Below are 21,893 nucleotides of genomic sequence, written 5' to 3'. Positions count from 1 at the left end.
AGTAATGAACTCTGCACTTGGGAACAATGTCTAGCTGGTACATTGTTTATTTCCAAGGAAGCAAACTATAAAGATACCATGCACACTACCACCTGGTGGACAAGCTACAGAAAAAACACTGGTACCTGCCAGGAAAAGCAGCAACAAATCTTCATACTTAATCAGAACTAAAGTGCTAGGCAGTATATAGTGCTGGTGACGTTTTGGAACAGACAAGAAATAAAGACATTGCAATTGGTAAATGAATATATCACTGTAGTAAGAGATTTCTACAATCACTTTTATTAGTTATGGAAGAATCCCCACTAGTATTTACATAGTGCAAAAAAAGCTATTACTCCAAAAAAGTATGGTAGATCGAACAATTATCCTTCATACAGCAAAAAAGAAAACAAAACCCTTCATCTTTTATAATAATTTTCTACTGTTTAACCTAAGTGTTGCTACAAAAGTTAGACATTAAAGATTAACAGTTTATCTTATTAGAATCTATTTAAAAATATATGAACCATTTATGACATTTAGAAGGTGGGCTGTGCCAACTGGGTTGCTAATTTCAGTGTTATCACGCAGTATAAATTTCAAGTTAGACATTCTTACATTTCATTGCGTGTGGAAGGGATGGCTAAAAACCCATATAGGCTGCATGTATGGCTTTCTTCTGCTGGTTTTTGTTTTTGTAAACAAATCTTCACACTGAATTTTAATGATTAAAATATGATCAACATTAAAATCAACTGGATATTTTGCTTAGTTGGCACAACTTCACAGAGAATACTTAATGACAGTTTTAGCAAACAGCAGCTTTTCAAACAATAAAACTTTTTTGCATTCATATTTAAAGTCCTGTTATTAAAATTTAAACTTCATGTTAAAGAACTGGACTGAATCATGTGAAAATCCTCACCCACATACGCATTCGAGATCTCCCACCTTTATGTTAAGAAATCAGACAAGTGCATTATTGAAGAACATTTTCTATAGTTTTTTAATTTTAAAAATATGGGACAAATCCTGCAGTCATTGTTTGGTTCCAATCCTGCAAACACTTACACGGGTGTTTAAATTAAGCATACCAATAGGTCCGCTGAGATCCGTGGGACTACTCGTGTTCCTAAAGTCAAGTATGTAAGTACATATTTGCAGGACCAGGACCTTAATCCTTACTCAGACAAAAAATATATTATATATAAATAAAAAAAAATGTGGTCTGATGAAGGACTACGTTCTCCAGATTCTTTTCCCCTACATTTTTTTGCACAAATACCAGCAGTGTTATATAAAATACTTTCTATGCATAGTCACCTCTATCAATTCATTGTAAAGATGCCCTACCACACATTATTTTTCATGTTTTGCCAGATGCATGAAATCTAAATAATCCAATAATCTTTGAAAGAAAAAAAATGGATATTTGTTTTCTGAATAATCTTCACAACAAAAAAGCATATCTATAGTCATATAACTCCAGAAACATCTGTTTTTTAGAGTGTAACAACCTGTATAATAAATTGTATACTTTTTATAGTGAAATAGAAATCCAGCTATCTTAAAAAAATTAATCATGGCACTATAAAATAACCTATAAAATAATCGGAAAGGTTATGCTTTTTTATTTCTGTTGCTGATAGAAACAAGATTACCACAAGATCAAGATTATACCTCTTAAATGATGCACATTGCAAGGAACTTCCCTAATTTTAGATGCAAATGGACCTCTTCCCAGACACACAGTCATTCCATTCGCAATTATCTCTCATTCTCGTCTTATCAAAAGGAAATGTTCTAAATGGATGGTTTCCTTTACTCTGTTTTGGTTTGCCTCTCTAGAGGTGATCATTCACATTTTCAAAGATTCTCCTTGTTTGCTGGCAAATAGAGAGGTACTAGATGAGCTGTATCATCTTTAATGAACTCATAATACACTTATGAAATCAGTAGCAAAATTACAATTAAACAGTGGGTTGAAAATTACAAGTAGATCTCCTGTTTGATATAAATGTCAAAATCTTAAAATGACTGTCCAAGTTCAGAAAAGACAAAAAAGAAACCTTTGTAATGCTACTACCTCAAGATCAAGAGTTATCTGAATCACTGTCATGGAATAAGCAAAAGGAAATGTACAGATTATAGTTTTTTGTAATCCCACTCTCCATTTTGGGAAAATCTAGGTCAAATTCTATCCTTAGTGTGCATAGATGATTTTAGTTGTTGACGGAAGCTGTGCTTACACATCCAAGGGCAAACATTGATCCTCTGTCAGCAGTTCAAACTGCTATCATTTCCTAAATCAACTAAACCTTTCAAAGTGTATGCACAATAAAATCTGCAGTACAAACAATTGGGGTTAATATTTAGGAGGCATCATTCTTTACTCTTTGTATTCCTGTAAAACGTCTGTTGCTAATATCTAGAAAGATTATATCAAGGAACTAAGAACATGACAGGACAGCTCTTCAACAATGTCCTGCATAGCATTTGCTATGTCTACAGATACCAAAGTGTTATTTACATAATACTCAAACTCTTCGTTTCCACAATGCTCATTACTATCTGAAAGACAGGACTAGATATTTCCTAAACCCGGAGTCTGATTTTCCCAGTGCAACATGAAATACCAGTATTACAAATACTAAAAAAGTGCTGGTCCCAAAATAAGTAAATTAAGTGTGCAACTAAAATGTCCATTTATTTTGTGTTACTGAAAGTTACCTTTTTTAAAATGGAAGTGGTCTAGAATAATGAAGTAGAATTAAAACAAATCTATATTTGCCATGAAAAATTGTTATTCATGAAAATGGTTCTTTGGCTCCTCTTGTAGTCAAGTCCTTGGTGTTGATGGCTTCAGTACATTTATTGCCAGTACTGGACAAAGTTAAAAAATTCAGACTCTTGGTGTGCAAGGACTAGACATATACTCCATCCCCAATCTGAAATAAATTCATCACCAGATAATGGATTTCATTTCAATACTAGGAACAAACATGGATAATTCTATGGCAGCTTATTTGTTTCTGGCTTTTTTGGGGGGGGGGGAAACCACTGACACCGCTCAGAACTCCAAGGCGCTTTCCTGCCTTCCCAGAACAACTACTTTACTACTCTAGAAGTCAACTACTAGGCTGCTACAACTGAGGAACAAGAGTTCACATTCTCAATGAGAATTAATCCTAAAATTGATCCTGAACTTAATATAAAAAAGTGGCCAGAATCAAAGCATGCAAGTGAACACAACCATACACTTAGCTATTATATCAGTCACACTTACTGTTAAATACTCAGATCACTTATGCCTGTTTTATTTAATGTAAATAAAATTATGCACATCAGCATTCCTGAGGTAAGTGAAAGAATAAGGAAGCAGTCAGTTACTAAGAACAACATGGATGGTGGTCATGGTTCCCTTACTGTGACTCTGCACACAGTGATTTTTTTTTTTTTTTTTTTTAAGTATTTCATTGGAAAAAAGCAAACATACATTAACTACAATTATTTTGCTATTGTGGTTTTGGGTTAAAGTTATTCTAGTATACTGTAACCATCTCATTACAGTCCGCATCTTTTGTAATATAATCTCAGACACCCAACTAAAAGCTGCATCTGTCTTAGCATAAGAATCATGCATACATTTCTCTGTAATCTCCTCTTCCTTTTGACTGCAAGAAAAATGTTTTTGGATTTTTCTGGCTTCTCTTTATGCAATGCAAAATGTTGGTAACCGTTGCAAGTCTTAAAACATAGATCAGCTCATGTGTTGAAAAAAAGATAAACAGTCAAATTTAAGAAGATTTTTGCTTACAATTGGTCGTTTATAAATAGTTTCTCCATTTACAAAAGAAGCTCAAGTGAATATCTATTACTGACTGAGATTTTTTACACAGATGGTTTCGATTCTGGGAAATACACAGATATTGATTAAAAGCTAAACTATAGGTTTTAATGAAACAATAAACAAAAGACAGCTACAAATATTTGTTGTGAATTAAATACATACATTAAATGTTAAACAGTGCAAAATGTTGAGATGAAGCATACAAAGTAATGGCTGCAACCCTTACAACAGTTAATTATAATTTTAAAGAGTTCCTGAGTTTGTGCTTATTTTTACAACATGGAATTGGAATCTGTGTGTTCTTTATTCAGAGAATTGCTGATCGTGGGCTTATGTTGGGCATTACTTGCGTGCTTATCAGTTGTCCATTCCTCACTATCAATTACTGGATCTACCTGCTCAGGAGTTTCTCTCTCTTCCTCTTCACTTTGTTCTACATTGTCTCCCTCTGCACCACTAAGGGTCTTCCCAAGTTGAAGGGTTTCCATAGTTCTTTGGGTCTCTGAGACCCAAGATTCAATTCTGCTATTAAGTTGAACCTCTACCGATATAGGTTCATGGGTGTAATCCTCATCATCTTCGTCGTCATCCTCCTCCTCTTCTTCAAGCATTCCTGGTACAAGGGTACTGGTGGTACTGGTCATGGAGGAATTCAAAAGATCACGACAGCTGCCATCCAAAGATCCTGTCTCTGTACTCTGCTGTGAGGCCCACTCCAGATTGTCATCTGGCTTCACCTCTTCTTTGTCACTTGGCAAGGATTTTCCGTGACTTACAGTTGAGGTAGTTCCGGTTGTAGCTGTAGGTGGCTGTTTATTAACAGTTGCTTTCTCAATTTGAGCACTGCTAGATTTTTCTGGTGCAGTTGTCTTAAATGAGGACTCTCTCTCATTTTCAGAGGTTTCTAACCCATCAGATGTTTCCACCATGTTTCTCCAGTTTGTTTCTGCAAATCAAGACACCATAAACTCATCAGAAAACTGACAGCTTAGAGAATTTTTAAAACATTTACACAATTAAAAAACATCCTAAGATCTTGTTCAAGTAAAAAGCATAAAAGGGAGACATATGCATGTAACACTATACTTGTCCAAACATGATCACACAGTGAACAGTTTGAAAAAAACCAAGAGCAGAAAAAACTGTTACATGCTTAAAGAGATTCTCAAATTCATTTTTTTCTGAATAAAAAAAAGTGTTGATGTGCTTGCTTCAGCACTACACTCAGTAACAAATGGCATTGCTGATGGTGTGTGGGGAGACCACGCAGTGGGGTTTTACTGTCAGTGCCAGAATCCCATGGTAATTTGCCAACATAGTATTAATCATCATCCTGCTGGTGTCTGTTAATAGCTGTTGCATTCTGAACAAGAAGTTAAAAAAAAACAACCTCTAAGGTAGATCATAAAATTAAAAACAAACAAACACACTCCAAGTAATCAAGGCATTATTTTCAGTAAAGGGGTGCTCAGGAAAAAAAATATCAGCAATTCTATTAATAACTTGACCTAGGTTAGACAAGTATTTCATTCTCAGCTGGTACTATCCCAGCTGTTACACTATGTGTACTTAAGAGTTGATGCATAAATCAATCTTGTAGGTTGCTCAGACCATGACAACTCTTCAACCCTTCACTGGCTTCCCTTCAACTTCAACAACAAATTTAAGCAAACTGCTCTAGTCTTCAAAGACCTAAATAATTTAGCTCCTTTCTACCTCTCATCTCTTCACTTCCCCAGTCATCCTCCTTCATTCTGCCCTATACACACAACCCCCCGTTCAAATCTCACCACTGGCCTTCATATACCAGCTCAATATCACAGAGAATCTCTCTGCAACCGAAGTGATCCTCCTGTGGTTGGCTTTAGGGATGCTTTGTATCAACAAAGTATTTGGAACACATCTGAGGATTAGGGCCAATGCCATTATTTTTATGTGGTCAGTTCTAGAAGAACTTCCCCAGAAGACTACTCAGTCTCACCCCAAGAGCCTAACCAATTTTGGATCACCTTCTCTAAGGTGTGGAATATATTCTAGACTGGGAAGTATTGGGATAATTTTTTTCTACCTATAGTTTAATATTTATAGCTATTTCCACTTTATGTTATGTAATATAAATATACGTTTTTAATACTTACCATATTCTTTCTCATTCACTTCAGATATGGGCTCTGAAATAACACTACAGAATGAAATAGCACTTGCCGCAGAGGGATTACGAGAATGACCCATGTGATGGGGTGCCTTCTTAACATGCTTTAAGGCCTCTTCTGCCTGCTCCTGCTCCATTGATGCAACCATATCTCTGTATGCCTTTCTGGCCTCCTCAGTCAGCGAGACCAACTTATTAAACAGGCTCTAAATATGAAGACATTTTCATATTTGTTACTTTCTTTATGAACATTTTCACTTGACACATTTTCCCTTTTATTAACAGGTCCTGTACATGCAACCCAAAAGCCCGTCTAGTCAAAGAGAGTGCGCCCTTTATTTGGGGCAATAATCAGTCATGCTCTAAGTTTCATTTTAAGGATGCCTCTGCATTTATACAGCTCAAGTTTTTGCTGGGGTTATTTCTGATGAAGCATGGGTAGGAGGGAAAGAACACTGCCTTCCTGCATTGTTTGCAGACTCACAGGAAGAGTTCACTCAGCCTAAAATCCCAAATGATAAAACTCAGTCTTGCAGCATTTTCCCTTTTTAATAAAAACATCGTTACTAATTTTTGTCATCTTAAGCCCCTTTGGTCTCACTACTAGTCTTTGCTTCCCAATGGCACAGATCTAATCAGGTTTTATTTTGTGCAATGATTAATAGGTTTGAGCCTATGATATTATGGCACATTTAGATATGGATTATCTACAATATCAAGCTTTTAGCCCTTTTCAGTGGGATGTCACAACATCTTGCAACCCAGGCTTAGCAAAAGATGGTATCACGTGTTCAAGGAAACCTCTGATTAGAACAGCAGTCTTATTTTTGCACCAAAGAAACCACCATAAACATATGGAGCCAGTAAAATGAATATTTAATGAAGTTTTCCATTACTGGCCCGCACTTGATATTAAATCTCTTTCCAAATATATGTTAGAACAAAAGATGAATGACAATTTGAGTATTTAATGGGCACTTCCTTCCTTAGCACGTAACAAAGGATGTAACATGATCTAAAATTCAATACTGTCTGTGGCTAGCTGTTTTAGCACACTCACTGCTGGTAATTTTGTTTCCACCCCATCAATATGTTTATTAAAAACTTTACATCTTGAGAAAAATATTGTTAAATGCTCAATTGTTAAGTAGTTTAAGTTACAGTACATGCTACAATACCTGAAACAAGTTCAGTTAGGCAGAAATAATTACATGTTCAATTTCAAACAGTCACAATGTAAAATTAAATAAACATGCGCAACACAAGCTGGTCATGTTACACATAATGGTAACAGGTACATGTAGTAAACTACGAATCCTTTATACTTTACTCGAAATCAGAAGAGAGACAGGTTAACACCAATAAGTGCCACCATTTCTATTATTGTGAGGACAAAACTGCTGTCACCTCAGCATCTTTAACTTCTTGATGCCAGCATTCATGGTACAATCGATGAGTTGCCTGTCAAAAATTCCAGGCCTCGGGCATCAAGAGCTATCAGTAATCCTACAGTTTTAGACAGGGATATGAAAAGCCTGTTCCATTCCCCCATGCTGCACCCTCCATTCTACCCAGAGAATACACAGCCAGTGGGATTTGGGGGGTAAGGAAGGAAAGTAGACTAGAAATCTACTGTCACTGGCAAGGCTGCAGGAATGATTTTTATAGTGGGGGTGCTGAGAGACATTGAACCAAACTGTAAACCTTGTATATGATACAAACCACTTCAAGCCAGGTGGTGTGGCAGCACCCCCAGTTCCAGCACCAGATCTATGGATGGTACTGTGACCAGTTAGAGGAGACTGGCTTCCTAGAAACTTCTGGCAGGTGGTGGAAAGGAGGAGGAGGGTATCTGATTACATATAGCTCTAGAAGGAGTAGGACAACTCATCTTATTTTTCAGTCTACCAGGTGCTAAATTCAGTGTCTGTTTCTCATTCCAGCTGTTGTAAATGTGAAAGCTGATGATCAATACTGTAAATGAGTGATTAAGTTTTAGTGATTACCAAATGACCCAAAAATATATGGATGCTAGCATCCATATAGGGAAGATTGTGTTCATACATCTGAAAAGAGAACGTTAGAATACTGTGCCCAAATTACTGAAGATGCCATCCAAGAATGCATATAGGCTTTCCTGTTTGCTCAGAAAATGAAAATAAAATGAAATGATAGGAAAACTTCAGGATGACTGCCTTTGAAGTACATGGGTGCTCAGTGCACTATTTAAGCCTTGTTTAGAAAGTAGCAACACCTAATATAGTCCTAACACACGCTGTGGAAGTTTAACATTCTTCTGTAACCATCAGCCACCTTATGGGTTAGTTGACTGAAAAAGGATACATATACCCAGGCTTCCCAACAACACTTAGTGGAACTCATAGGAAGACAGTTGGATGCTAATGTAGAGACAACTTTAAGTACGGTGAAACTTACACTGAGACTGAGGGTGAGGAGGACTTTTGATCAGACAGCAGCCAATGGCTGATACAAACAAGGGACTACTAGAAAGATGCACTAAAGGTTACAAAAGGAAATGAAGTGTCAGAGTAATATGGTCAGACAGCAAGGTAAAAAACTGTCTCAGACTCAAAAAGGCATCTGACCTAATTTATTTAATCTAGAACCAGAAACCCAGGAAAAAACTAAAAAACTTTATTCAAAGGAGGTGAGACATTTCATTACCAAGTCTCCATGTTCTGAGCTCAACCCATGATGCTGACAGACAACATAACCAATTCAAGCTAACAAAAATTATGCTAATTCAACTTCTAGATGGAGCTACTATAAGGTAGGTGCAAAACTGGTTGGATAAATTGTTCCCAGAGACAGGTATCAGAGTGGTAAAGCTTATGCCCAAATACATTTGTTAGTCTCTAAGGTACCACAAGGACTCCTCGCTGTTTTTGTTCCCAGAGAATAGTTATCAGTGGTTCACAGTCATGCAGGAAGGGCATTATGAGTGGGATCCCGCAGGGATCAGTTCTGGGTCCGGTTCTATTCAGTATGTTCATCAATGATTTATATAATGGTATAGAGAGTACACTTATAAAGTTTGTGCACAATTACCAAGCTGGGAGGGATTGCAAGTGCTTTGGAGGATAGGATTAAAATTCAAAATGGGATGTATTAGCAGGAGTGTTGTAAGCAAGACACGAGAAGTAATTCTTCCACTCTATTCTGCGCTGATTAGGCCTCAACTGAAGTATTGTGTCCAATTCTGGGTGCCAGATTTCAGGAAGGATGTGGACAAATTGGAGAAAGTCCAGAGAAGAGCAACAAAAAATGATTAAAGTTCTAGAAAACATGACCTTTCAGGGAAGATTGAAAAAACTGGGTTTGTTTAGTCTGGAGAAGAGAAGACTGAAAGGGGACATAACAGTTTTCAAGTACATAAAAGGTTGTTACAAGTAGGAGGGAGAAGAATTGTTCTTCTTAACCTCTGGGGATAGGACAAGAAGCAATGGGCTTAAATTGCAGCAAGGGAGGTTTAGGTTGGACATTAGGAAAAACTTCCTAACTGTCAGGGTGGTTAAGCACTGGAATAAATTGCCTAGGGAGGTTGTGGAATCTCCATCATTGGAGATTTTTTAAGAGCAGGTTAAACAAACCCGTCAGGAATGGTCTAGATAATACTCAGTCCGGCCAGGTCCCTTCCAATCCTATGATTAATCCTGAGTTTTTCCCATTATCATCTAGCTTTAAAATGTAAGAATCACATTTATACCCAAAACCTCTTTCTTTGTTTGTCACAGTTTGTTGCATCCACTAAGTAAGTAAAGTCACGGATGTCAGAACAGATATTAAGACTTGTCAATTTTTAGAAGACTCTCACATGCCTCTCCGGGCAACTTAGTTATCAACTGAGCGTGTTTCTGGCACACACTGACTGCTTTGGTTGAAACTTCATAGGCATGAAGCTGGAAAAAAAATCAGTGGGTTGTGGAATCTGTAACATACCTGAGAGCAGACAAAAGAAGCGTGGTAGGCCTAATTAGTTTGAATGAGAATTTGATTATATTTCCCTTAGAATTGCAAGCTTTTCATTTTAGACAATGAGTGCCCTTTTTAATTTTTAAAGAATAAATGTGTTTTCAACATGAGATACAGTTTTTGTTCTATTTTATTTTCAAAAAATGGCTTTTTTCCTCACTGTTTTCTCCAACAGATGGAGGAAAAGCTCATCACCCTAGTTTTAGTGCAGGCAGTAGATGAGCTGTACCTGCAGGGCTGGAGTGGTTATATCACAGGCAGAGACTATCTGTATCTGCCGACAGTGCGTGGGCATAAATAAGGGCAGAGTGAGGGCAGCAGTTTCAGCAGATGTTATTCAGCATGCTCAGTACAAGCAAATCAGTTAAAACCAGGGAAAGGGGCTGGGGAGGGAGAGATGGACATGTGACCCTGAGTGCCATCTCACCCGCACCGCTTCTGATCACAGGCCAGGATGATTTGATACATGCACAGGTCACATCTAATATGATGGCAACCCACAACCCTCCCAAGGTGTGTTGACCCAATGAAGCAGAAGCATACACCTTTGATGAAATATGGGGATTTTAGGTAGCAGGTAGATGCCCTTGATACCAGTGCTCCTTTGAGGCATCCCAAGACCACCTCTCAATCTTTATAACAGTCCAACAGCTGCCTTACTTCAAGATGCTGGCATGCCCTACAATCCTGGACATTCCAGGTCATTTCAGCTGGCACTTCAAGAGATGTCTGCCAGCATGTTCCAAAGTTTTAGAGGAAGAAGGGGTGACAAATCTGACATCACAGAACTGACAGGGCAGCGTGTCAAATTTAAAGAGATAAGCAACTTTAGAATAAATAGGCCAAGATAAAATTGGCATCCAATGCCAGTCAACACTCTGTATGTATGCATGCATGCATTACAGTTAACTTGTGAGCCCAAGTGCAGTGAAAAAAGTTCGTAAACACATATTACATGAGAAAAAAATCAAAATGGCATTATTTATTCAGAAATGAATTGCTTACCTCAGCGCCAGAATAGTTGAAGATTCCCACCACACTAACAGGAACTAGCTTGTTCACACAACGACCAAGAGCTTTACGTCCAAGTGCAAAGACAAAAGGAATCTCTTGCTCTCGTGCCATGGCTATTACGTTATACAGAGCTTCATCCAATCCACCTTAGGAGAAAAAAAATAACACAAAGCTAAAGCTTAGAACAGTCATCTTAATAATGCACTTTGGTCCAATCCAGTATTCCACAGTTTTTGTCAGTGGCTATCAGCTAAAACTTTAGTACACATAGTTAGCCACCAGATATTTAGATTAAACCATGTGCTGCCAGACAGCAGTAAGGCTTTGAATGCAGTGCACATGCAGTAAATTTGCTTGTTTTATTAAAGTACAGTCAAGTCTGTTATTTACTGAATATGATCAGTTAATCTGTACATCTAACAATGCTCCGAACCCTCTAATGGTGCCATGTTATACACTAGGACTACTAAAGCAGAAACTTTATGAAACTGGATTCTCTGTTTCTTAATAGACCTTTTCTTTCTCTTGCATATCTCAGGAAGTTACCATTTGCATTCCCATAGTGTGCAAAATATACTAGGCCCAGTCCCCAGTCCCACATACAGGAAGACACAATTCCTGCCCCACTAGTTCCTGTAGTTAAAGAAATGGACCCAAAGCAGAGTGTGGCAGCTTTACAATGGAAGTGAAAGATGACCTGTCATGCTTATGGGACAGCATGGAAATGCTTAAAATGACTCAGAAGTCAACATAATGGATTAACAAGGTTAGCATCACTGGTAGAGTTGGGGAAAATGCAATATACACATAGCATTTATACACTAAAATATTTCTTATTAAAGCACTTGTACCTTTTGACTGGATTTTTTCACAGTTAGGAGAAATGATCACACATTTGATCTTGTTTAACTTCATGTGCTTAGTAACCTCACGCAAACCCATAACAAGCCTTCTCCTTGCTTTAGCTCTCATGGGGTCCTTTTGGTAAATGCGTTCCTGGAAGCTGACAAGCTCTTGCAATAGCAAAGTCACACACTCGTCTATTTCTTTACTTAGAACTTGATTACAATACCTGTCAATTCAGAAACCACCACATTTTAGCATATAGCAAATTCAGCAGTCTCTCTCATTGCTATGTGCCTTTAAATGATTTTTGGCAGAAATAAATTTTTTGTTACTTGTTCCAAGTATACTAAATACATTTTTTAGAAGTTAAAGAACTGTACACCTAAAACAACGCAAGGATATTCTGAAAGTGTTTAAAATGAAATATATTGTCAGGATACAACCCACCTACCCAGAGCCCACAACTTAAAGAGGATAGCTCATACACACTTATATTTTACAATTCACTATTCCTTGATCAAATTTGATAATCAATAAGGGGTGCTTTCGAGCACTGGTTAGTGGTAATTCCACTGTAGTAGGGGTGGATTGTAGCAGAGTTTCCAGTTCCCCAAACTCAAAGTTGCCCTTCATTTGAAATGACTTTTCTGCCTACTCTATTTCTTAAAAGCAGCATCGTAGCTGAAGACAATCCCTAAGAAATAATTTAACCTGCCCCATGAGAAGCAAGTAGGAAACAGAGGGTGCAAAGCTCCAGGGAGTAGTACTTTTTTTACATGGGGGATAGGCTAACTTAAGTTCACCGACAACTTATGAGAGTTCAATACATTCAAATACAGTTAGAAAATACAGTTAGAAAATACATTTGACTAGAATACACCTTTAGAATTCAAGTTGAGTAATTCAAAGCGCTTACTCTCTAAATCTCTTGCTGTGAATTTTAGTGATTGTTGAAGATGCCATTGGACTACCTATCCCTGAACTGGCAGGTGAGCCTTGTGACACTGGAGTCATGCAATATGGAGAGTTCTGACTTGCTGGAGAGAGTGAAGTATCACTAGGCATACTTAGCCCCGGTTCTGAAAGAAATGAAAAAAGCTTTGAAACGTCTAAAGTATGAAATGCATTTATATATAAAAAGCAGTATAGTTTAACATAGGGAACTCATCTGCCACTCATATGTAAAAATCAGAGAGCAGGACATATATTACAAATTTCAGGCACTTAATAGCTGTCAGGTAAACCACTTTAATGATATTTGAATATGCATTCAATTAGTACATTTGAGCTCTCTTTTAAAAAAAAAGTATTTGAGAATACGAGTGAAACAAGAACTACCTGAAGAGAATAAACGTCTTCCAAAAATTAAACGTGTGAGACATTTAAATTATGCTGTCTTTTTGCTGCTTTACTTTACAGTGATCTCCAGAGAGTCTTGAATAGTTGAGGGATGGACAAAATGGCCTCAAATAGGTCTTTTTCATCTAATTTCCATTCTTTCATAAGGGAAATAGCTGACCATAAAATGTATAACAAGCTAATAGTAACGGACTTTGTTACATGTTAAAAATAAAAGCAATCAAGAATATTTTTTAAAATGTATAGACACTTCAATTTAAAACAATTCTTTTTAAAAATCCTAAAACAAGAGAAGACCCTTACCTTCTTGAGAGGCTAACTCCTGAGACTGGTCATCAGTCAAACATAAATGCACCTCTTTCTGTTCATCAGATCCCAGAAGACTGTGATCTGCAGATAAGCGTCCTTTCTTTTCTTCTCTCTCTTTTAAAATAATCTAGGAACAAGGTACTAGTTTTCAATCAATTAGAAACCTGTAAGTATTACAGATTGCTACAATGAGGTGAGAAGCTTCCCTCACACAGAAATGGGGGAAAAAATCATCAAGTTTGTTTTAGAGCCTTTTTGTTCCTGAAAGTGAACCTAAACAACATATTTTAAATCTGTTTGATGGATGAGAAATAGCACCCTTCATTTTAGTAGTTGCAATAAGGCAAAACCACAATACGAGAGTATTTTTAGAGTAGTAGTGTTGCAGGAAGGGTTTTTTCATAGCTTTTGTTTAAAATACTTTCCAAACACTCTTTCAAACTTCTATTTGGTAGAGAGCGTTCATCTTTGTCACCACTACCCTCCACCCCCACTCTTATAAACACTGATGCAAGAATGCAATAAAATTGCAACAGAATCTTATCGCTTTGTCTGGAAATTGTTTTGAAACGCATCAAAAAGCGCCACAATACAAAGTGCTGAGACTACATGGCTATTAGCCTTTATCTTTGACACAGTAAATGATAAAATATCAATGACAGATGCCAATTCTGTAATGAATAACGAAAAATATGGGCTAGATGATCAGCCTTGTTGCATTCTCTGGACAGTGTGTCTATACATCACTTGCTTCTGTTTCCTTTCCCATCCTTCACTAGACACACAACCCAGCACTGGGTCTGTGCTAGGGCTATGTCAGAAGCATGCTGTACTCCAGAAATCAGCAAGAGCTGCTAGAGAACTATTCCTTTAGGGGCAGGTTGGTCCCCAGCTGTCCTAAAGATCAGGACATCACAATTCAGGAGTTCATGATTCCCAATCCCACTAGACCACAACTAGAACATTATTAAGAGAATTGTTAGTCATGGTTATTTCTTAATCTTGAAACCTAGATCAAGACAGTCCCAAAACAGTTGCATGGTTTACCTTTTTAAGTGCGGTCGGGCGTTTTAGTTTGGAAATTTCTCTCTCTTTTCCTCTTTTTACTTTTGGAGCAGTCGAGTCCAAAGGATTAAGACAACCCACAGATGGCTGTCCTTTAGTGAATGACCTTCTGTTGGTAGATTCTTTGGTATGAAAAGGTGCACCACCGCCAACTAAATGTAGGCAAGAAAGATAGTCTCACTAAAAGATACTACTGAAAGAAAGCCCACACACTTTCAAAATTTTCACTAACGAATTCTCACCAAGTACATTTTCCTTCCTTTTGCAGGGGAAGGGGGATATCACCAAATGTTGATGTTTTCATATTTACTTATTTCTTGAATTTAGCCTCATGTTTTAGGAAACTGACTACTCATTCCAGGAGAAAAAGAAGGCTATACACCACATTTAAGAGTAAGATAGAGTTTGTCCCAAATGACATGAAAATATTATTTTTTCTAGACGTGAATATGTAATCTGTAAATACTTCTGTTAGTTATAATAATATGACAGATTAAGAAGGAATGTAGAATTTTAACTGACATTATTTGGAAGAAACAAGATTTTTCTGTAGAGCAACAGGCCAAAAGAAATGCATTTTAAAATGAAGCCTACATCGAAGTTCTTTACAGCACTTTGTTAGATACAAGCTTGCTGGTCAGTATTTATGAGTGGAAGACTCCTCGCAAATTAGGGAATACAAAAAGTGCATTTTGTTCATTTATTTCCCAGAGGCGATTCATAGTATTTTATACAATAGCACTTAATAAGTGTTCAGGCAAAGGGGGCAATTGCCCAGGGACCCGGGCAATTTAAAAGGGCCTGGTGGCCCCTGGCCGCCGCCAGCCGCACAACAGGGCTAAGGGAGGCTTCCTGCCGGCCCTCGTTCTGTACCGCTCCCAGAAGTGGCTGGCACATCCCTGCAGCCCCTGGTAAGGGGGTTTTCGCGCGCTGCCCCCGCCCCAGGCACCGACTCCACAGCTCCCATTGGCCAGGAACTTCAGCCCCCACCAAACTCCACTCCAGAGCCTGCACCCCACATCCTATCTCCCTCCCAGAGCCTGCACCCCGCACCCCAGCTCCCTGCCCCAGCCTGGTGAAAGTGAGTTAATGAGGGTGGGGTAGAGCGAGCGGAGGGAAGGGGAATGGAGTGAGCAGCAGACAGGACCTTGGAGAAGGGGCGGACAGGGGCATGGTCTCAGGGAAGCGGTGGGGCAGGAGGTGGGGCAAGGATCTTTGGGTTTGCGCGATTAGACAGGTGGCAACCCTACTGGGTGGGCATGTGGAATTACCTGTGTATGAGAGGGGCCTGGTATTGGTGAGTTGACGGGCTTTCATTGCTTGTTGCTGTTTCTCAAGCGCTGCTAACATATCCCCCAAGTCTAGCTGCACAGGAGCTTTACTCTTCTTCCCAGCTGCTTTTGATAAAGCCTCCTGTTACATGAATATAAGAGACAGTTCACCTTTATGTCTGTTTATCAATGATCAGTAGAAGACAGCATCTTTTTTAAACAGACATTATTGCTATAATAGTGTATGAAGAAATGCTGTCTGATGGTTATTCCTCCCCTAGCAATTACTACTTGAAAATGTAACAGACCTGGAGTTTCTTCTGCTCCATACTTATTTCTGAATATTCTTGAGCTGTGGCAAGTGCTGCTGCCAAGGCTTTCTTCTTTTGACTTTTTGCACGTTTGGGTACAGAGGTTGTAATAGGAATGGGAGTTTGGACTATATTGATTGGAGAATTTTCAGGTAAATCATCCAGCTAAGGTTGCAGAAGAAAGTGTATAAACATAATTACAAGCTGTTAAAATACAAAAGGAATTACTTATCTGAGACAGTAGCAAAAGAATTATGCAAAGGTAGAGAACTAGTCCATTTAGCAGATATACTACCTATCAAACAAGTAACATACAGCTGTGACACAAATCACAGTATGTATGAGGATACAGCTAAATTAGTTTTGTGGAGTACTTAATCTATATAGTGAAGGAGACATGTTACATGTCATAAACAAACTAGGGAAATTCAACCTAGATGGAGGTACTATAAGGTGGGTGCAAAACTGGTTGGAAAACCGTTCCCAGAGAGTATTTATCAGTGGTTCACAGTCATGCTGGAAGGGCATAACGAGTGGGGTCCCGCAGGGATTAGTTCAAAATCTTCATCAATGATTTAGATAATGGCATCGAGAGTACACTTATAAAGTTTGTGGACATACCAAGCTGGGAGGGGTTGCAAATGCTTTGGAGGGTAGGATTACAATTAAAAATGATCAGACCATTTCTCCAGTTTGTCCAGAAGTAAATAGGATGAAATTTGATAAGGACAAATGCAAAGTACTCCATTTAGGAAGGAGCAATCAGTTGCACACATACAAAATGGGAAATGACTGCCTAGGAAGGAGTATTGCAGAAAGGGATCTGGGGGTCATAGTGGACCACAAGCTAAATATGAGTCAACAGTGTAACACTGTTGCAAAAAAAGCAAACATCATTCTGGGATGATGTTTTTTATGTAATCTACCGATTTTTTTCTCCCACCAATTCATTTTTTAAATAAATAGGTATTCTAATCACATGTGGTTCCTCCACAGTTATAAAATAGCAATGGGGGGTAGGGGATGGAGAAATCCAAGTCTTGGCTTCTTGACAGTATGGTTTTCCCTGACATTGCTATTTTAGTTAAAAGACCATTGGAAAAGTATTTCCATAATAAAGTCTATAGTAATTTGTGCTGTATATGCTTTTTAAAAAAATTCCACCATAGTGACCTTGTAAATACTGCAATAGACCAGACAGATTCATGCAAACAGGGAATGTAAATTCAGGTAACACTAATCAGAAATTGTCTTCACCTTAAAAATAAATATCAAGAATAAAAAAAAGGCTTTACTTACTACTTTTGGTGAAAATTTTTGCTGAATGTTGCCACCTTTGCCACTTCCACTGTCACTATTTAACTCTGGAAATTCATCTTCATCCTAAATGAAGAACTGAGGATTAAAAGTCTCACTAGCCTACAACTTGGGTAAAAACCCACCACACGCCAAAATACCAAGGGCATTAACTGGAATGGCCAAGACTGGAAGTGAAGTATCCAGTACTTGTATCCAATGGTAAAAATAATACTGTACATATTTTGAGCAGTATATTATGTTAAAGAAATCCCTGCAACATTAGAGAAAAGCACTGAATTTAGTTAACTTTTAAATTCTATAAAAACTGCAGCAAAAAGTAAATTGGAAATCTACTACCCTACTTTCAAAATTTAACTGAGTTTAATATAAAATCAGAAAGTACACATAGTAGACCTAAACTACAGAGGCAATACATATAGTATTGTGAGAAATCAGTGTATTTTATCACATTGTTGAACTTTAGAATTAGTTTTCAGCAAGAAGAGATGTCACGAGGCAACTATCACCAGTTCAACATGTTTTATTAGGTCTTGTCATACTGAAATTCTAACAGTGATATGAACACAAAAAAATACCTCAAAGTACAAGGGTTCGGGACTTTGTTCTGCTCTGCTTGATTGGCTTGTGTTTAAAGGCTTCTCGTGTCGCTTCTGCAGCTTTTGCCTTCTTTCTGAAGATGTGCTTTGTCCTCTGCATCTGAAACCAGGCTTACAAATCAAGGAAAGAGTTCTTAGTGTTCTAGAATTAAAAGTGGTATAGATCTGTATGCATTCATGCTAGCTACTCAATTATACTAACAGAAAAAAAAAGACAACTCAAGTTAAAATTGATTTTTACAAAATAAGCTACATTACCTATGGGGTGTGTGCATTTTTTAAAATGAACATATTTGATGGAAAGGCACAGTTATTAATTCTAAGCAGGTGGGACCAGAGATTAAAAATTCTTTGGAATATTAATATTTTAATTTTATTTTTTATCACTAAGGCTGATTGTTTATATTTTGCATTTCATCCGTCTCTGAAATATTACACTAATGCATGAAAGAAAGTGAAATTGACTGATCTTTTTGAAGATACCAGGATAAAGTTTAAGAATAAAAACTACATTTTTTTATAAGCATTCATAGAAACTGTTACTGTTCTATGACTAGACAGCATCCCTTTAAAAGTATTCATCAGCTGAACTGTTAATATGAGGGAACAAAGATTACAAATGAATTAATTTCAGCAACACCTACATACATAGTATATATCTGCAATGTACATTTTTAACAACAACTTTTATGGAATGAACTAAACCTTTTCAAATTCTATATTTGCATTTGGAAGGAGATATAATACATCCATTATATGCTTCTCATTCATACGCAATTAGTTACACAAGGTAACAGAAGCAAAGACAAAGTTCCGCTTTAAACTCTTCATATTCACCCTGAGTATTACAGAATAGGTGATGTGAGAATGAAATAATCTGAGCTTCCACTCCTTCTGAATACCAGTGAACAGGAGAGGCCTTATCTAAAAGACCACAGTTATGGTCTTCTGTGGGTTCCTCTGATATTGGAGACCAAGAACTATAAGGAAGAACATCAGCTCTCTCTCATTTTGTAGACCTTTTTCTTGCTAAAATAGTTTTGAATATAGAAACCAAATGCTCCAACTCAATAGTATTTTTCCTGATGTGTGCCCTCCAATACAGCTGCTCAGGCTGGACACAGAGGTATTATCATATGATAATGCTGTTTTGCTTGTCCTCTGCAAAATGCTAAGGCTTGTTCTACCACTCAATGGTTGACATAGGAATATTAAAACTGAAGACTCAACTGATGCAGTTACAAAATTAGTTGAAAGAACCATTGTGATGTAACATCTAAATATACGCAATGCTAAACATTGTTCCTGATGAGCTAGTAAAATGAGAGAGTGGTGATGCTGTGAACTTTGGCACTGGAGATGCAAATCCGCCGCTGACTTCAGAGTTTTATCCTTTAATTGGTGAAGGTTTAAGGTGCAGCGATGAGAAAGCATTTTCTTCCAGGAACTAAGTGTGATAATGGCATGCTGAACATGTAATTTTTTAAAATTAAGAGCATTGTATCCATCTCAAGAACAGCTCCTCACCTGATCTCCAAACTGGAGGAAGAGTTTGCTAACAGGGCTCTTTTGGAGGTAATTACGAGGAGGTAACTACAGAGGCCACTTGGTGACTTCTCCTCAGAATCTTCTCTTAACTGACCAAAGTTGGACCAAACAGACCAAAAAAACCCTCACAAAACCTATTTTATTGGAACCTCCCCACCTTCCCCACAAGTCATCCTATGTGCAGAAAGAGCTACATTCACAGGAAGCTTACCAGGGCATGAATGTGCACAGAGGTCCCTTGGGGGTAGGAAATGCACCAGGAAACTGTGTTGCAAATGCATAAAAACACCTTAAAAACTCCATTTATAAGGCTGAAGTTCAGCACAGTGCCATGCATGGGAGGGGCTGGCTAAAAAGGGAGCATGCCATAGATTCCAAACACATGACTGTTTTCTGACTGAGCTCTCACTGCCAATGGACCTGGGTGCAAATTAAATCTGCCTTCTCGTGGAACAAAGGGCAGAAGCTGTTCCAAGAGCAACTCCTCCTTCAGTTGCAATGAGCTTGGCTGGCAGAGTGAGGTGTATTTTATAGCTCCCTGAGCTTAATTTGACACTTAGTCTGTGGGATTAAATAAAAGTGATGTGAAATATCTGTGGGATTAAAAGAAAGCCAGTTCTCTTCCTTCTCCCCCAGAATATCCAAAAGCACCAGTCCACGTAAAATTGTGGCCAGAAAAAACTTGAGCTGACTCTAGTTGCTAGAATAGATTGTAACAATTGAGAACGACTGTATTCCTCGAAGATTATGGGGCAGTCAACTTCTATAGCCCCAATTTTCACATACACAAAGATTATGTATTCACATACACAAAGATTAATTGTATAGCTAAGTGGCTGATTACACTTTTGATTTGTTATGAAAATGTTCAAGAGCCCAAATAACCAAATCTAGCCAAATGTCTTTAGATAATACAAAACAGTACAGTACAAAAAAGGAGACACTGTACATGTCCTTTGTTCTGGGAAGTAATTCTTATCTCACAGCACGTTCACCTTCTGTGTAAGGTGTACTTCAAAGATACACCCGAAGACCACTTGTATTTATAGAATGGTTGCTTACAAGTTAGAAAGCACTTCATACGTCACCCAAGATTCAACCCACCAGTCTGTACCAGTTCCTTAACTTGTTGTTTTGTACCTTTCTGATCTTTGTTTTGGATACTAACTAGCATTCCAGGTAGTGGTCCATAAAGGTACCCCCGCAGTTTGTACCAGCACAGTGTATCAATGTATTTGGTCTTTCACAGTTTTCCTATCTGCTTACGCTAAATCAGAGGTTGGCAACCTTTCAGAAGTGGTGTGCCGAGTCTTCATTTATTCAGTCTAATTTAAGGTTTCGCGTGCCAGTAATACATTTTAATGTTTTTTAGAAGGTCTCTTTCTCTAAGTCTATAATATAGAACTAAACTATTGTTGTATGTAAAGTAAATAAGGTTTTTAAAATGTTTAAGAAGCTTCATTTAAAATTAAATTAAGATGCAGAGTCCCCCGGACCGGTGGCCAGGACCTGGACAGCGTGAGTGCCACTGAAAATCAGCTTGTGGGCCGCCTTCGGCACGCGTGCCATAGGTTGCCTACTCCTGCGCTAAATGTTCAGTTGTCCGTTCCAAGGTATTGTGGGATATACCAGTGAACAGCATTGTGAGGAAAACAATATAGTTTAGTTGGCATAACTACCCAACCTTCATATGTTCAATATTTATACCATGTTGTTAATACATATTAATGTTGTGTTAGCAATGTGTCTGACATACACTTTGTCTGACAAAGGAGAGAAAATAGTGAACCCACCAGTGTGCACCAAACAAGACTAAGTATCTTCTTGTGTACACATACTTCGCTTCTAATACCTACAGTCTAAATGTAAATGAGTAGCCATTTTAGGCCATATATAAAGGTCTGTGCTGTTGGATCCTGATGCAAGACTGCTGCCTTAGCACAGACAGCAGCTTCTGTCAGATTTCAAAACAAAACAAAAACAAAAAAAATTGCAAGACAGTCAAGGTTAAAAAGGGCATTTTCTTTTTATATAGGACTTTTTTGTGAGAACTATCCAATACATATCTATTAGCATTCCCAAGTAAAGTCTTGTAAGAATTTCATCCTAGGTCAAGACCTTGTACAAATTTTAGCATAGAACAATTTTTGTTTTAAAACCATCTACTTATATACCAGAGCAGCATAACGAAAATGTAGTGGAAATGCTGACAATATAAAAGGAGCCAAAATAATGTATCACGATGGCTGAAAATAAATTGACAAGAATGAGAACAGA

The 21,893-nt window shown here is 37.8% G+C and overlaps 1 protein-coding gene across 1 annotated transcript in view; it reads right to left on the bottom strand.

The window, feature by feature from the left end:
- Positions 1-259: 259 nt before the first annotated feature.
- The window catches only part of SECISBP2L (SECIS binding protein 2 like), a 41,278-nt gene continuing 19,644 nt past the window's right edge, over positions 260-21,893 (bottom strand). The window contains exons 8-18 of the mRNA XM_044979934.1: positions 18,048-18,179; positions 17,452-17,535; positions 16,150-16,317; positions 15,842-15,983; positions 14,553-14,722; positions 13,500-13,632; positions 12,754-12,916; positions 11,843-12,063; positions 10,983-11,137; positions 5,971-6,190; positions 260-4,778 (exon numbers count right to left, since the gene is read on the bottom strand). Coding sequence (XP_044835869.1) covers positions 4,105-4,778; positions 5,971-6,190; positions 10,983-11,137; positions 11,843-12,063; positions 12,754-12,916; positions 13,500-13,632; positions 14,553-14,722; positions 15,842-15,983; positions 16,150-16,317; positions 17,452-17,535; positions 18,048-18,179 — 2,262 coding nt within the window. The 3' untranslated portion in view covers positions 260-4,104. The remainder of the gene's footprint in view (positions 4,779-5,970; positions 6,191-10,982; positions 11,138-11,842; positions 12,064-12,753; positions 12,917-13,499; positions 13,633-14,552; positions 14,723-15,841; positions 15,984-16,149; positions 16,318-17,451; positions 17,536-18,047; positions 18,180-21,893) is intronic.

Source organism: Mauremys mutica, chromosome 11 (genome assembly GCF_020497125.1).
Source record: "Mauremys mutica isolate MM-2020 ecotype Southern chromosome 11, ASM2049712v1, whole genome shotgun sequence".
Classification (NCBI taxonomy): Eukaryota; Metazoa; Chordata; order Testudines; family Geoemydidae; genus Mauremys; species Mauremys mutica.
This window is presented reverse-complemented; position numbering and strand designations above follow the sequence as displayed.